This window comes from Hemiscyllium ocellatum, chromosome 13, assembly GCF_020745735.1.
Source record: "Hemiscyllium ocellatum isolate sHemOce1 chromosome 13, sHemOce1.pat.X.cur, whole genome shotgun sequence".
Classification (NCBI taxonomy): Eukaryota; Metazoa; Chordata; class Chondrichthyes; order Orectolobiformes; family Hemiscylliidae; genus Hemiscyllium; species Hemiscyllium ocellatum.
In genome coordinates, this window is record NC_083413.1 from 56,320,508 (window position 1) to 56,338,069 (window position 17,562).

Genomic DNA, 17,562 nt, shown 5'->3' on the forward strand with positions numbered 1-17,562 from the left:
AACTTGAAACTGATAGAAAAGCCGAATACTAATGGGGGCTGAGGATTTACAATAAAAGTGGGAGTACCCTTAAAACGTTAGGCAGCATTTGTGGAGAGAGAGAAAAATGGAAATAAAGTTTCAGGCTTGTGACCATTCCTCAGAACTGGGAAAAGTTAGAGATTTTAAGGAGTGATGGGACATGGACAAAGGAAAGCCTGAAGTAGCCTTGAAGAGGGAGGGATTGAATGACTGAAAAGCTTATGTCCCAGGGCCAAAGGGAACAGAGGTATGGCAAAAAAAAGTAACAAAGAATTTAAAGAATAAGTGTACTTCTGACTGAAAGCTTAAAGCTGCAAGAAACAGAATAAAGGAAACTAAATGTGGAGTAGATTATGTCTGAAATTGTAGGACTCAATGTTGAGTCCACAGCTGAAAAGTGTTTAAGTGAAATGAGGTGCGATTCCTGAAGCTTACATTGAGCCTCACTACGACAACAGTGCAGTAGTCCAGAGGCAGCGGAATCAATATAAGAGCAAAGTGGAGATTTAAGATGACAAGTCACTGGGAATCTCAGGATCATGCTTGTGGACAGAATACAAGTGTTCCACAGTGTGGCCACCTAATCGGCATTTTGGTCTTTCCATTGTAGAGGAGACTCAGTTGTAAGCTTTGAATACATATGTTAGATTTAAAGAAAAAATGTACATTGTTGCTTCACCTGGAAGGTGAGTTTGAGACAGTTGCAAGAGAGGAGGTATAAAAGGTGAAATATATCTGCACTTTAACTGAAAGACACTGGAATCGGAATGGAATGTTGAGGGTGACCAGAAAGTGGACTGCAGTGTCAATGAGGACAAATCCCTTAATTTGCTGAGCTTTATCCAACATTTTATTTTTAATTTGAACATTAATGTCTGTACTGTGATTATTTGTCACACATAATGCATCCCTTCTAATTTGCAAGCTCTACACTTTTGTCTTCATCTCTCTTCTTAAAGTTAGTATGGACGTTCCCCTCTAAACACATCGTTATTCCACCAAAATATTGTTCTTTTTCTCTGCATCCTCAATGTGAGAAAATCAAGACACTTTTCACTGTCTCCCAACCCAGCCCAACGCACTCTTTCAAATAACCTTAACATTGCTTGATGTTTTACATGCTACAGTTCTCAGGCTCTTTTTAAGACAAGGATAATGTTACTAAATCACTCTTATACAAATTAGGAGCAGGAGTAGGTGATTCAGCCACTCTCACTTTCTCAGGCATTCAATAAGTTCAAGATTGACTTGACTGAGGCTTCAACTCCACATTTCTCTCTAGCCTGAAAACTATTAATTCCCTTGTTCGTCAAGATCTGTCAACCTCTGCCTTCACAGTATTCATGACCCCACCCTCATCCTTTATGGGGAAGAGAATTCTGAAAATTGTCGAGCAACTCAGAAAAAATAAAAATCCAGCAGCCTAGAGATTTTTCCTAAATTTCTCATCAAAAATAAATAGAGTCCATTCATAAGTAAAGATTTTAATGGCAGTGCATTGTGTACCAGGAGCTCACAGTATAATGTCTGAAATATATTTACAGGGGTTCAGATTCAATCCTCCCAGTTAGTGCCTCTTTGAATTTGACTAAATTAACACATTTAATTCTGAGTCTAAGTCGACCCTGGTTTTTCAGGAGTCTCTTACCTGACCATATATGCAGCCATAAAGGGCATGTTTTGCACATTTTTGATTCACATACACATTTTTGATTCAATACCTGCATCGTCACATGTTACGCGCACCATTATATATTGGCGCAACATGATTTTCAAATAGTTAGGTTGTATGTTGATAACCATATATACTGTAGATATATATTGTATATTTACTTATGTAATGTTTACATATATATATTTAACCTCTTTTTGCAAATATCTACGGTACCTTATGGCAGTCCTCGATCTTGTCTTCCCACTGTTGCCTCAGTTTCTTAGAAGTAGATTTTGTGTACAGTTGTGTCTGAACTTATTGTAAAACTCTCCCAAATTTTTCTGACAAAATGGCAACATGAAAAATCAAGTATACAGCACAGCTTAAACTAAAAGTTATTGAAGCTGCAGAGAAGAACACCAATAGCATAGCTGCAAGGGAGTTCTGTACTTCTGAAAAACTTGTCCAAAATTGGAGGAAAAAAGCCACACAGTTAAAGGTTATGTCAAAACAGAAATATGCCAACTGAGGAAAGCTGAACATATGGCCGCAACGAGATGAAAAGATTGCTGACTGGTAATTCAGTGTCAACAGAACTGAAGCATAGTGACTCAACAATGTATAAGAATATGCACCAAAAATGAAGCAATAAAAAGTGGATTCAGTGATTTCAAACCCAGTGCTAGATGTTGCAGTAGGTTCATGAAAAGGTATGATTTCGTGCTTAGGCAGAAAAGAAGATTGCTCAACATCTACCAGCAGAACTTAATGACAAAGTTAATTGGGTTCCATCACTCTGTAATCAGAAGCCGGAAGAGAAACGGGTACAGGCTCTCATGCATCAGCAATATGGACGCAACCCCAATGAACTTTGATATGCCAGGGAACAGAACTGTGGACAAGATTGGAGCAAGAACAGTTTTGGCTAAGACTAATGGCCATGAAAGGAGTCAAATCACTACGGTACTTGGTTGTATGGCAGATGGAACAAAGTTAAAGCCTTTGGTGATTTTTAGGTGGAAAACTGCCCAAATAAAAATTTCCGAAAGGCATTGTTGTTCTCATCCATGAAAAAGGGTGGATGGATGAAGGTGGCTCAAGAAGTGGACTAGGGAGGTCTGGAATATGCGAACAGGTAGACTTAGAAATGAGAAAAGCTTACTGGTTTGGGATAGGTTCAGATCACACAGAGTGAAAAATGTTATAACTGAACTTTGAGCTAACAATTCTGACGTTGCAATGACTCCTGGAGGCCTTGTGGGCATGGTACAACCACTGGATGTTAGCATCAATAAACCTTTTAAGGATTTTGTATGGAAGAAGTGGGACACTTGGATGCAAGAAAGGGCAAAAAGCTTTACAAAGGGTGGCAATTTGCCTGCTCCATTACGTGCAACTGTATCTGAGTGGATTGGTAAGTCCTGGGAGGAGATGAAAACTGAAATTATTGTGAAAGCCTTCAAAAAATGTGGAATTTCTAATGCTTTAGATGACTATTTATGGTCAGATGGAAGGGTTGACAAATCAATTGATTATCCCCTTGAGAGTGCAGATGAAAATGATCCAGATAACAATATGCTTGATCCAGATGACTGGAATGAATTATTTAGTGCAACTGATGAGGACAGGGAATTTGAGGAATTCTAATGGACGTTTGCATGTACTGACAACTTTTGGTTTAAGCAGCTATCCCATAATGTTTGTGATATATGATGAGAAGCATTTTTTGCTGTGAATATCAGTTTTTTGATGTAAAGTGTTTACCATATATTATTAAGTTTCATACAGCCTTTTTCTATTAAATTACTATAACTTTTTTTTGTTTTTACTGCTCCTCTGTTTTTATTTCATGAATTATTTGTTGAACAAACACCCCCGGTAGAGGCCTGACCGCCTGCTGGTATGCCTATTAACTTTTGTACATATGTGTAGACCTACATGTACTTTACAGTACTGGTAACTGGAATACATATGACAGTACCATTCTACCTTAAGAGGCAGAATAGAGACAGTTATTTTGCAGATAGTCGTATTTCTTTTTCCTTTTGTTGTTTATTATTTTATATGGAAATCTGGCTCTTGTTTGTTTATTTTTTTGACTCATGCCAATCATGAATTTCATCCCCTCGAAAACTATACCTCATGTATAAGTCAACCCCCTAATCTCAGCCTACAAAATATCTTCTAAACTTGACCTATACACAAGTATATATGGTGGTGTCATTTGCCAGCACTTGGCCCATAGCCATATCCATGTAAACCATTGCTATTCATATACCCATCCAGATGCCTTTTAAATTGCTGTAATTCTACCAGCCTCCACCACTTCGTCTGGTAACTCATTCCATACACACAGCATCCTCTGTGTGAAAATCTTGCCCCTTAGATCCCTTTTAAATTTTTACTCTCTCACCTTAAACCTATGTCCTCTAGTTCTGGATTTCCCCAACCCAGAGGAAAAGACTTTATCTATTCACTCTGTCCCTGTCCCTCATGATTTATAAACCTCTATAAGGTCACCATCAGACTCCAGTGCTCCAAGGAAAACAGCCCCAGCCTATTCAGCCTTTTTCTGTAGACTCAAATCCTCCAACCCTGGCAACATCCTTGTAAACCTTTTCTGAACCCTTTCAAGTTTCACAAATCCTTCCGATAGGAGAGAGACCAGAATTGCACACACTATTCCAAAAGTGGCCTAACCAATGTCCTGTACAGCCACAACATGACTTCCCAACTCCTGTACTCAATGCTCTGACCAATAAAGGAAAGCATACCAAATGCCTTCTTCACTATCCTATCTACTTATCGACTCCACTTTCCAGGAACTATGAACCTGCACTCAAGGTGTCTTTGTCCAGCAACAGTCCCCAGGTCTTTTCCATTAAGTGTATAAGTCCTGCCTTTCCAAAATGCAGCACCTCACATTTATCTAAATTAAACTCCATCTGCCATTCCTCAGACCATTGGCCCATCTGATCAAAATCCCTAAGGTAACCTTCCTTGTCCAACTTACATTACCAGTTTTGGTGTTGTCTGCAAACTTACTAACCATACCTCTTATGTTCACATTCAAATTATTTATATAAATGACGAAAAGCAGCGGACCCGGCACCGATCCTTGTGGCACACCACTGGTCACAGGCTTCTAGCCTGAAAGGCAACCTTCCACCACCACCCTCTGTCTTCTACTTTGAGACAGTTCTGTATCCAAATGGTCAGTTCTCCCTGTATTCCATGAGGTCTAACCTTGCTAACCAGTCTACCATGAGATACTTTGTCGAATGCCTTACTGAAGTCCTTATAGCTCACGTCTAAAGTTCTGCCCTCATCAATCCTTTTTGTTACTTCTTCAAAAAACTCAATCAAGTTTGTGAGACATGATTTCCCACACACAAAGCCATGCTGACTATTTTTAATCAGTCCTTGCCTTACTAAATACATGTAATTCCTATCCCTCAGAATTCCCTTCAACAACTTGCACATTACCAATGTCAGGTTCACCGGTCTATAGTTCCCTGGCTTTTCCTTTCCACCTTTCTTAAATAATGGCATCGTGTTAGCCAACCTCCAGTCTTCCGGCACCTAACCTGTGACTATTGATCATACAAATATCTGAGAAAGGGTGTGCTTTTAAATAAAACTTTTCATCTTTTATCTGTTAAGGTTTATGTGTTTTAAGTGTTTGTTAATTGTTCCATCCTCCTTGAGATGTAATCTTTCACCTTTAATCTGAATAACATATTCATAGAATGATTTAACATCACAGGTGACTGGGCACACCATGACCAGAATGAACAAGGAAAACCAAGAGACTTTAACAGTAAGTTTTTAATCAATATTTTCTAGAGGAAGATCTAAAAATGCTGCACTTAAAATGGCATAGGTCCTTTCAACCTTCTTAAAAAAAATCATAATCATATGTACAATGACGTTCTGCTGCACTAGAACCATAGAGATGTACTGCACAGAAGCAGGCCCATTGGTCCAATTCGTCAATGCTGACCAGATATCCTAAAATAATCTAGTCCCATTTGCCAGCACTTGGCCTATATCCCTCTAAACCCTTCGTATTCAAGTACCCATCCAGTTGGCTTTTAAATGTTGCAATCACACCAGCCTCCACCACTTCCTTTGGCAGCTCAATCCATACACGCACCACCCTCTGCGTGAAAAGGTTGCCGCTTGTGGACTTTTTAAATATTTCCCCTATATACCTCTGACCTGTGTGGTGATGTGTTTGGAGGCAGGAAGGGCATTGAGTCAGGCAGAGAGATGGTGTACCTGAACCCTAGCGTTTTCTCTCCTTTTATCGGAATTCAATTATGGGTGGTAATGATCATTGTCAACCTTCCTGTTTGAGGCTCGTAAGTGGCCAAAAGATATCCACCTAAAAGCTGTATTAAAAACTGCTGGGATTAACGTCTAATGCACACAGCCCAGTCACCAGGTAAGTCATAGATCTAGCACGTTACTTCTGTCAGGCTACTGGCCAGGGTGCGGGACTGTTTGAGAGTCACCTCGCTCAGAAGCACTCAGTGCGAGATTGAGGGACTGCACTTCAGGGTACGGGGAGGTGCATACAGAGCCAACCGCTACTGTCCCCACCCCACCTTACTCCTCTTGCAGAGGTCCATCCCCCCAAATACCCCCCTCACCCTCTGCAACCAACCACATAACTTAGCCATGGTCTAGACCATGATGTTGGGACTCTAGTACCTGTCCTTTTGGCAGCAGCCACTGATTGGCCAGCAGCTGTCAGCAGTCAGTCCATCCCTAGGCTCTTGATTTTGGGGCAAGGCCTACTAGTGATCCCTAACTGCTAAATGGGCCCTCCTGACAGGAGGCAATCCCAGTTACTTGCTGGTTCTCCAGTCGGCAGGTGAGACACCTTACACCTTGCACAAGATTCCATCTAAAAGGTCCACAAATACATAGTTTGAAAGAAATTGATGTAAAGGAATCAGTGGATTAAGAAGATATTTCAAAGGAAGAATTAACATGATAAAGTGTTCCCCACAGCCTGCAACATTGGTTAGAATGCTAGAAAAGTACTCAATATCAATCCACATATGAACCTCTACTGTATTGGAAAGCTAATGTGTAGGTATCTTAGGTGAGAACAGCTGGAGCATGCATTGAATATTTTGCCAACATTCTTTATACAGGTCATTGCCAGAAGTAAAATAACTTGTATGAATAATTATGAGGTTGTACATTTGTACCTCTGGAAGAGACATTGCCTTTAAAAGATGATAACAGCTAAAGTGAAAGATGTTAAAGCCCCAGTGAAAATGCTACTTTGGCTAAAAAGCTAATAGAAAATGCATAGTTAACTAACCTATATTACTCAACACTTGTAGAAAGATTAGCCAGTCAGATGCTTCAATAGAATTTATTTACAGAATAACATACAGCTATCTGCCTTTCACATGGAGCAACCAGTGAGATATGCAAAACAGAACATAAGGGAAGTAATTTAGAACAGCAACAATTTATAAAACAGTTAACGAATCACTTCTGCTACATCAAAATGTCAATCACATTGATTTATTATGCAACTAAATTTTCTAGCTTACCATTTCAATGAATACAGTGTACTTCTAAAATACTATTGAAGGAGAAATATAAATGTAAGTGAGCTCTGCTTATGTTTCAGTACTGAAGTAGTTATTTTAATGCTTTACTGTTAGAACTGGATGTGCTTAAGTGTAAGTACATGAGAATGGAAAAGAAATTAGTAGAGATTGGAAATACAGGGTGGAATCTACCGGCAGCGGTGAGGTTGTTGAAAGCAGGAATGGAAGTCTATGCACTTCCATAAGTTGGAGATGGTTAGTCACACATGATTATGCAATAGCCAGACAATTAGACATTCCTGCAGGAGGAGCACATAGAACCATATAGTGGGGGCAGGTGTTCAATATTCCCACAATTATTGCAAGGGGTCAAATATCTGTGGGGGTGCAAACCCCTAAAGAGCACCCAGACAGAATTCATTCCCTGCAAGGCAGACGCATCATTTGAGGACAGATTTTGGAAACTGCAACTGCTGCTAATACGTCTCCATCTGCTACCAAAACCGTTGGAGCTGCTGCCACCTGACATTAAAATAGAAAACTTCCTGAGCACAAAATGTGGCCCCATGGTTTATGCAGCCTTCCCTTCTGTCTTGAGCACATTTCATCCATTGGGGAGCCCTCTACATGTCAGCCACACCCGGTTTCCATCCAACTGCCAAACCCTAAAATCCCCACCACCATTCCTTGTAAAGCGTGCTTCTTGTTGTTGCAGCCATGTCCATAGACACTTAGCAGTGACCCTGGAACAGGAAATCATTACTCTACACCCTTCATTCCTCATCCTTTGAGTTTCCTTGAGTGAAGATTCACCCTCCTTCCCACCACATGGGGGACCACAGTGGCTGAGTGGTTAGCACTGCTGCCTCACAGCGCCAAGGATCCAGATTCGATTTCAGCCCTGGTCAATTTTCTGCATGGGTTTATACCAAATGCTCTGGTTTCCTCCCACTGTCCAGGTGCAGGTTAGGTGGATTGGCCATGGGAAATGAAAGGTTATGAGGATAGGATAGAGGGATGGGTCTGGGTGAGATGCTGTTTGGACTCCATGGGCCGAATGGCCAGTGTAAGGATTCTATGATTATTCTTAATCTGCCATTCAACATCCTCAACCCTCCCTGTATCCTCTTTGATCTTCCTTTTGTTGCCCTCACAACTCAGGAGTTCAACAGTGACCTACCATACAAAACACTTGACCTCCTCATAATCATGCTTGACCTCCCATCTGTAAATGTTGCCGTTCTTTGTCTAGTTCAACATCTTCTGTCTGATCACATGAGATCTTGTAGGGCTCTCTCACTCATAGACTTAGCCATGATGCATTTCCATTGGACTACTCTCACCAGATCCCAATCATCAGCCAAGCTCCTAAATAAGAAAAAGCAGCTCCAGCTCCATCCAAATCTACCAGAAAGTCACCACACCCACTGCATGCCATCGGTAGGCAGTCGTGAATCTGGAAGCACGTGCTTCTCATTTGCTATTTGCTTAATTTGAGAGGTCCCTCAATTCTTGTCAGGTTAGCTTTTAGTAAGTGTGTATGACAGTATTAACAAGAGATTTGGAAGCTCAATTCACCTCACAGTTCTGTAACTCCATATCACTGTCAGGAAGCTGACTTTTGGCCATTTGAACAATTAAATGCTCCTGTCCACCTCATTTCCTGCTCCCTGGAGTATTGCCAGATTCGACCTATAAGATATTTGTTAGGGATATTATGCTAGGGTTGAGCAAACACCTAGTAAGATGTCACAGAGTCATACAGAATCAAAACAGACCCTCAGGTCCAACTAGTTCATGCCGAACATAATTGATTATCCTAAATATCATTTGCTGCATCTGACGATTTCTAAGTTAGTGTCTTGAATTTGAAAACTCATTCAAGCTAATGAGTTTCACACCAAACTAGGAGGGGAATTAAAGAATGATTTGGACAAAATACATGAATGGATATACAGTAATAGACATGAGCATAAAATGCTGCATGTGAGATGAAAATGGCGAATGTCTCTATAAAGTGTTTAACGATGAAGTTGAAAAAAATCTATTTTTTTCATAGCCAACAGATTCAGTTACTGGAGCAGTATTAATGTATTGAATACATGCTGAATTATAAAGCCAAAACAGTCGGGTATCTGTCAAAAGATTGTAGTTGTACAAATTGTTCTCAGACTAACTGAGAAGTTTTTCAGAGGTGTATAATGTAGTACATGCTGTAGGACAAGTAGGTTTGGAACAAGATTTAACTGAACTATTTGGGAAGTCCAAAGTGCAAACTACTAAATGGCACACAAAGAAAGGTTGGTACATTGTTTAGTCTTCTGGGTAATATATTGGAGGCAATTTATTTGACAAGTGTTAAATACTTTGAGAGCAGACCACAGGGTCTGATACATAACCTGAGGTGAGCCTCATTTATATTTATCTAGTATCAACTCTCCTGTGTAGTGCTTGTGAAGGGATGTTATATTGCATTAAAATTGCTATTAAAAATGACATTGTTTTTGTGCTTTTGTGAAAAATAAACGTATTAATCACATGTTGCTGAATAATGTATTGCCCTTCAGAAAACAGGAGAAGGAAATCAAGCAATGACAACATTATGGAAGAGAGCAGTTCCAAAAGATCTCGATGGAATGATACAAGTATGATATTTCAAATTGTTGAATGGAATTAAATAGTTAAACAGAGTGTTTGTGAGAAACTTGTATGTTACGCAATTGTTGGATTATGGGATTATAATCATGATGATTTGGGTAATTTCTGTGACATTCCAAACTATAAGAACATTGCCTGTCAACTCATAAGAACCCCTGAGTACTTTAAACCTGAAATATACTTCCATACGCCTATTACACCTATTTTCAGTATTCTTGCTGAGATAGCTTAGAGTGGAACTGCAGGAACATAAATCTTGTTATCCAAAAGGATTTGGAGATATTTTGTGGAGCCTCCAAGAATACATAGGTTAGGTGAATTAATTAAGTACGAGCAGAAATGTTGTTTTCCTGACATGGGTCAGTGGCAGATTTGCAAGATGAGGCTGCACACCATCCAAGGCAAGGTCCTTTTGTAATCTGTTTGATGCCAAGAATATTTATTATATTAAAACTTATTGTAATTACATTCCACCTTCTTGTCAGTGGAGTATGTAAATCTTTGGGCACATACTTCATTGTCATTTAAATGTAACATGCACCAGTTGGCTTTGTGCAGTTGTGTATAAGGTTAGCAGTTTTCCTTCTAATTGTATGGCACAAGAGAGGGGAGGATGTGAGTGGCTGCTGCATAGAGTTTCAGGACAGGCACAGGTGCATCCCTGGTGAGAGGGGTGTAGGTGTGGAGGAGTTTGAAGGAGTGGAACAGGGATCCAAGGGAGGACAATGGATGGGTTTGGGGGTTTGGAAAAGTGAGGTGGGAACGACTAGGGTGATGGGAACGATGAATCAAAGTAAGAAAATGAAGCGTTTATCATGCGGTGGGTCCACATCAGGGTGTTGGCTGACTGAGCTTTTCCAGGACTTTGAGATCATTTACAGTGCATTAGTTGTGCCACCAAAAGTGATCTTTGATAATGTCTATTTCAAATTTAGAAGCGAGGCAATGTCCCACAGAATGAAGAATACACTGGACACTGACATGAAGTATTCAATTAACAGTGAATGCAAAAGCACAAGATGGTTTCTTCAACAAAAAAGAAAATATCCCCAACTCTCCTGTAACCATCAGTGTGTGCCAATCATAAAGTGTGCCAGTACTCTGCTAAACTGCTCTCAACAAATAATAAAAATATGTACATGAATAAAATGAAACTGTTGTAATAAAAATAGTTACATGTGAAAGTTAAATTTAAAAATTACAAATGTCAGCTTAGTGTTTTCAGTAAGTCTTATATTATTGGCAATGGAATTGGGCAGGAAGGCTGTGGATGTGATGCAGAGTCTCCCAGTTTCACCAGGAGGCTACATTGTCACTTGATAGCTGGTTTCACCATTGAAGAGCTTTTCCCTGCCATGTGATCACACATGTTGCCCATGCATGCCGTTTGTACTTCACATCTTTATTGCAGTCTGGTGGAAACCAACGAAATGCAAGAAAATGGAAGCAACATTTGGTTCCTGTTCTGTCACTGGGAACAACACATCACAATTAAGATCCTCTGTTTTCTATTTCACCTCCAACTTCCTGTGATGCATTCAATTCATCTCCAAAACGCGAGTCCAGCAATTTCTTGAACTCATGGCAATGTTGAGGTTAATCTCCCATTTTGTGAGGCTCACAGGAGGGAGTGGCAGAATTCATATATCAATTTCTGGAAATTTACAATTTTTTTCTTGTTGCAAATTTCTGAGGTTTTCACTGCTATTTCTTTTCAGCAGTCTGTGCATTATTGTGCAATTAAAGCAATATGCACTAGAGGGCAACATGTCATTGATCTGTGCCAATAGAACACTTGGCATTAACAGTTGTTTGCTTTCATTGTGGAGTTTAATCCTTGGATTCGGGTTCTAAATAATTAACAGAGAATGAGATATTATGATAAGAAATGCTAAGCTTATACTAGGAAAAAAGGAAGAAAGCTTCATTTAAATAGCTAAAAATCACACAACACCAGGTTATAGTCCAACAGGTTTATTTGGAAGCACTAACTTTTGGAGTGCTGCTCTTTCATCAGGTGGTTGAAAGGAACAGCGCTCCGAAAGCTAGTTCTTCCAAATAAACCTGTTGGACGATAATCTGGTGTTGTGTGATTTTTAACCTTGTACACCCCAGTCCAACACCGGCACCTCCAAATCATTTAAATAGTGACTTTTATGTTCATAGTATTTCTAAAGGAACATGTTAGTTTTGAAATACAGTCAAATTTATTTTATGGGGAAATAATTCCCCAATGAAAAGTTGAATTGACACCATTTTGACCTCTTGCTAGTTCCCAGAACCTCAGCTACTGGGAGTAACCTGGAAGCTATACATTCTATGATTCTAGAATCATAGAATGTATAGCTTCCAGGTTACAAGAATCATAGAATAGTACAGCACAGGCAGTTACTCCTTAACTTTTTCCTCATGCCACTGAATTAGTTATTTTTCTTTTTCGGATGTGCATCCACTACCATTTGAAAGTCTATGACTGAATCCACATCCACCTCCCAGTCAGGCTGTGTATTCCAAATTGTTGCCTCGTGCCCTGTCTGGTTCTTTTGCCAAGCGCTTTAAATTTGTGTCTTCTGGTTGGTGACCCTTTGATCTTTGGAAAAGTTCACTCTGTTTTTATTCTACTTAAATCCATCCCGGTTTTAAACCACTCCATCAAACCTCTGCTCAGCCTTCTCAATGTAGACTTTGAGTTCCCATGAAAAACAGGAAAATAAAGAGGTTAAACAGAACTTCTAAATTAGGAAATAAGGAAAAAACAGATAAAGTTATCAGCAAAGGCAATTCCTTGTGAAATGATACAATTTGCTCAAATAATTCTCAGCAGCAATCTTTCCTTTTAGGGATTTCTGATTGTTCTACCATACTGAGCAGAGTGGATATGTTTTTCTGTTATTATAGTCACTTGATTTAATTACAAGCATGTAGGAAGAATGGAGTAGATCTTTAATCTGCTGCAAATCTGTTTGAATTGGCAGCAGTAATTGATTTGTAACATGCTGAAAGTTGATACCTGCTGTAAATGCCCTTGTATGTTGACTGGCTGTCTGTTTACTTCATTAAATTCACAGTCGACTTAAAAGCAAATCCTTACAAGGTATAACACCAAAGATAAACTGCCAGCAAACAGATGAAGACAGCCCCAGGATTGATGCCCTACTCTGTGATGAACTGTTTGATCTCTGAGGGTGGAGTCAGCTACAAAGGGTTTCAGTGTGACTAGAGAATGGATGATAATCAGATTTTCCTGGTGGAAAGTATATGTGTGAATATCAGGGAAGGACAGCAGCTGGGCTGGATGTGATTGAATTAAACCATCTACTAATACTTGAAGCTTTGGTTTTTGTATGAGGATTGGTTACTTGGGCCAGATGCTGGAGAGTGACTGGTGCCTGTGCAACCACTTCTTATTGTGAGTCAGTACACCTCGGAAAAGCAAAGCAAATTAAATGACAAAAACACTGCAAACTTCTTAATCACTTTAATTGATGAGGACCTGTAAACATTGTTAAATCAAATGAGAAAAGCAGGTATCACAATTCAAAACAATGAGCTTATAGTTGGCAGGTTCTAGTTCTGTTTTCTCTGAGAGCTGACTCTGAGGGAGCTTGATCAGTGTCAATAAAGAGTGACTTGGTGATAGAATAGCAGCCTCTGTGGAGGAACTTAAAAAAAATGACAGATTCTATCCTTAATTATAGGATGGAATTTTACTCTATTAAACGAGTGGGTTTTGGAGGTTAGAATGCTAAAAAAAAACCTGAATCCCAAACCAAACCCATCTCTAACCTAACATATTTCCTGATTTAACATACCCTATGGTGGGGCAAGTTGGATGGGTTGCCATCATCAGCTGAGCTGACAATTTATAAATAATGCAGTGAAGCTGCATGCTTGACATTTAACCCACCTGTTAAACTAAACATCAGCCATTTGAGTTCCCCTTTGAAATCCTTTGGCTAAAAGGAAGCAAAAACTCCTGTATACCTTCTACCAACTTGGTAATTCAGTTTAGCACTTCACTCACCTCTCATAGTCAGAGATTACTCCTCAATACCCTTAGACCCTTCTGATCTCCTTGACCAACCACCTTTCTGATCTCTAGCTCCCTTGTCCCAACCAATCCTTTTAATCTCACGCATCCCTAGATCATTCCAGTTTCCACAACACCACCCACCTTAACTTTTACAATCCACAAATCCCTATATCTGATTTTTCCTTTGGCTTTGAATGCCCTCACTCCGGACTCTGTTCTTTCCTCTAGCATAGAATGAGTCTTCTGACCTTCAATTTGCCCCCACCTCCTACTTATGGTCTTCCCTTTGGCCTCAACACAACCTCAATCCCACACCTTTCTGATTACCTTCTTCCCCTCTTCATGCTCCCTCGCTGTGGCCTGGTCTTGAAGCCTTTACTCCACAGTTAAACAAATGCCTTAAAACACTAAGGTACATCAAACTTGTATATAGTTTTGTAAAGCAATAACATATATAGACTATATTTGCTTTGCGTGTAAACATTTTAAAAAACTAAGATGCAATATTCAATCACTGTAATCCAATGAGTTGACATATGTTATAATTTTCCACAGTGTGGTACCCAAGTACTTTAGTATAAATTAATAATAAAGACAAATCTATCTTGGATTAATATTGAAGTCAGATACCAGCAAGTTACACTTGGTATAATATACAATTCTAAAATACTTTTTAAGCAATTTACTGAAGTTTTGCAAATGAGTCTAATGTTGCTAATTCATTTTCATGTATTTTATTTGCAGCTGATGGACCACCGTGCAATAAGAATAATACTATCACTGAGAAGCAATTAATGCAATTTGCTGAAAAACTGGGGAGTAATTGGCAGGTCTTTGCTATTAGTTGTCTTGATCTGCGGTCCCAAGATATTGATAAAATTAAGGACCAAAATGCATCACCTACAATGCAAATATTTTACATGTTGCAAAAATGGAAAAATAATGAATCGGACAATGCAACACCCTCCAATCTTCGAAAAAAACTAATTGATGCAAATATTGAACCTGAAGCCAGGATTCTCCTAGAAGGTACAGAGAAATGCATTTTTATTAATGAATTCATTGAGATGTTATAGTAAAAATGCCGATATACTTTCTAGTGTTATTCATTGACAAAAAAAAGATGACTGGGATGGACAATAGAACTGGCAGGAAAACCTGGCACATTGCCACAGTTTCTTGTTTAATTCTTTACAATTCTGTTCCTTATTTTCTATCCCAAAAATGCAATGTTGAAATTCCTTTCAAAATTGTTGTGTGAGTTTACTGTTGTTTGTTAAGTCAGCATTAATACAATTTGAGACAAACATGGAATTTTAATTCTCCCCTGCAGATGCCTCATTATCTCAGGTGGATTTAATAAGAACAGCTAAATTCTTATGACGTCTTCTGATTGTTTGTCTAATGCAGTCCTTATTGGGAAAAGTCTGTCTAAGCAATGTCCCATTCTAACCAACAATCATAGGATTTTTAAACTATGCTCCTCATGAGCACCTTAATCAGTTAGAAACTAAACTGAGAAGCATATTACAGACATGAGCTTAAACTGTTGAAAAGCCCTAGGTGTATAGCTTACCGCTACATGAAATGTGTTTTATACTTATCATTATAAATACTAGAAGCAGATTTAACTAAGACATTTATATGCAGGCTTAATTTATAATACAATCAACACAAGTAGATAACTTGGACAAATTTTAAAATTTGTACTGTTCTTGTCTTTGTTCCTAATATCAAAATGAGAGGTTGATTACATAAATAAAAGTAAGTATTTTAGCTGAGTTGATGAATATTAAGTCAGTCATTCATAATGCTGAAACAGCCTAGCCAGTTAATCAAATTGTACAAATTTGCAATTCAGCTTAATTTTCTAGTTTCCCTATTGTACAGTGCTCTATAACTGCTCTTGATCTTGACCTGACTCCTTAAATAGATGAGACATGCAATCAGAATTAGTGTAGACAAGCCCTCATAGACCAGAATTTCTCTGGGAAGTTGGACAAATACTTTCTGAGTTAATACATCAGTGGAAAACTGATACAATTAGAATTTCTCTGTACTTCCTGTTAAATGAAAATTGAATGGAAAAATTAAAACCCTACATTTTCATACTTAAAAAATCCCAAAGAGATAATAACACCATGCATTTATGATTGATGCTAAGTTACATTAAGGCAGAATGATAGTGTGATTTGGGAATTCATAACCTGCATTAAACACAACACAAATAGTTGAGCTTGAAGCTTATTTCTGCTCAAATCTATATTCCCACCTACACTTAAACTTTTCCCCTCCCTGCTTAACAAACATCTGTCTACTTCTGCCTTAGAAATATTCTAGGACTTTGTTTCAAGAAGAGCATTCCAAAGACTTGCAAACTTCGGAGAGAATTTCATTCGCCTCTTCTCTGTTTTAAATAGGCAATCTCCAATTTTTAAAGCGAACCCCAGTCTAGATTCTCCCAGAAGAGGAATCACCCTCTCCACATCTACCTTGTCAAGATTTCTCAGAAATTTATATGTTTCAACCAATATGTTTCAATTCTTAGTTCTCTTCAGGTGAACCTGTCTGACCTTTCCTCATAGGTTTTCTGTTCAGGAGAACAGATTTAGAGCTAAGAGTCATGGATTTAAAATGTATGGATGGACCAGCAGTTTCCACTTCGAGTCATAGAATAATAGAGATGTACAGCATGGAAACAGACCCTTTGGTCCAACTCATCCATGCCGACCAGATATCGTAATCTAATCTAGTCCCATTTGCCAGCACTTGGCCCATTTCCATCCAAACCCTTGCTATTCATATACCCATCCAGATGCCTTTTAAATGCTGTAATTGTAGCAGCCTCCACCATTTCCTCTGGCATATCATACATGCACCACTCTCTGTGTAAAAAAGTTTCCCCTGAGGTCCCTTTTACCTCTCACCCTAAACCTATGCGCTCTAGTTCTGGACTCCCCCCACCCCAGGAAAAAGACCATGCCTGTTTACCCTATCCTTGCCCCTCGTTTGCAATTGTTCAAAATCACGAACCCAGTGTAAAGCCTTGTGGAATTTCAAGCACAAATTAGTTTCATTTGCAACTCGGTTTCAATGTTCTTTTGCATTCATTTAGAAGCTATTCTGCCAGATTCCTTCCCGGCGCACAAATTAGCCACACCCTGGAAGAAAAGTAAAATGGCATTTTGGGATCACAGTATTTTCAGCAATACTACTCAAATTGGCTAATGGGCGGAGAACAGCAAGTGGCAATCAGGGTTCTTTTTCAGTTTAGCAACCAGTAATCAGTGGGACTCCAAAGAGATCAGTGCAAGGATTACAACTGTTCACGATATATATATTAATGATTTGGAGGAAGGTAGCAAAATACTGTGGCCAAACAAAAGCAATGGAAAGGCAAGTTTCAAGAGTGCTACAAACAATTTAATGAGAGATATTGATAGTTTAAGTAAGTGGGCAAGAAGTTGGCAAATGGGAATATCATGTGTGCAAATGAGATGTTGTTTATTTTGGAAGAGAAACCAAAGAACAGACTTATTTAAACAGAGAAAAACTGCATAAAACTGCAACACAAAGGGACTTGGAGATTATCGTGCACGGAACCCAGAATGTTTACACAC

General features: G+C 39.0%; 1 protein-coding gene and 1 long non-coding RNA gene across 3 annotated transcripts in view; one reads left to right on the forward strand and one right to left on the reverse strand.

The window, feature by feature from the left end:
• The window catches only part of si:dkeyp-97b10.3 (NACHT, LRR and PYD domains-containing protein 1), an 83,424-nt gene that overhangs the window by 63,515 nt on the left and 2,347 nt on the right, over window positions 1-17,562 (forward strand). For both annotated transcript variants that reach the window (XM_060834195.1, XM_060834194.1), the window contains exons 15-17: window positions 5,442-5,495; window positions 9,819-9,896; window positions 14,687-14,971. In XM_060834195.1, coding sequence (XP_060690178.1) covers window positions 5,442-5,495; window positions 9,819-9,896; window positions 14,687-14,971 — 417 coding nt within the window. The remainder of the gene's footprint in view (window positions 1-5,441; window positions 5,496-9,818; window positions 9,897-14,686; window positions 14,972-17,562) is intronic.
• LOC132821555 (uncharacterized) overlaps window positions 11,681-17,562 on the reverse strand; it is a 48,122-nt gene continuing 42,240 nt past the window's right edge. The window contains exon 3 of the long non-coding RNA XR_009645330.1: window positions 11,681-11,759. This is a non-coding gene — a long non-coding RNA (uncharacterized LOC132821555). The remainder of the gene's footprint in view (window positions 11,760-17,562) is intronic.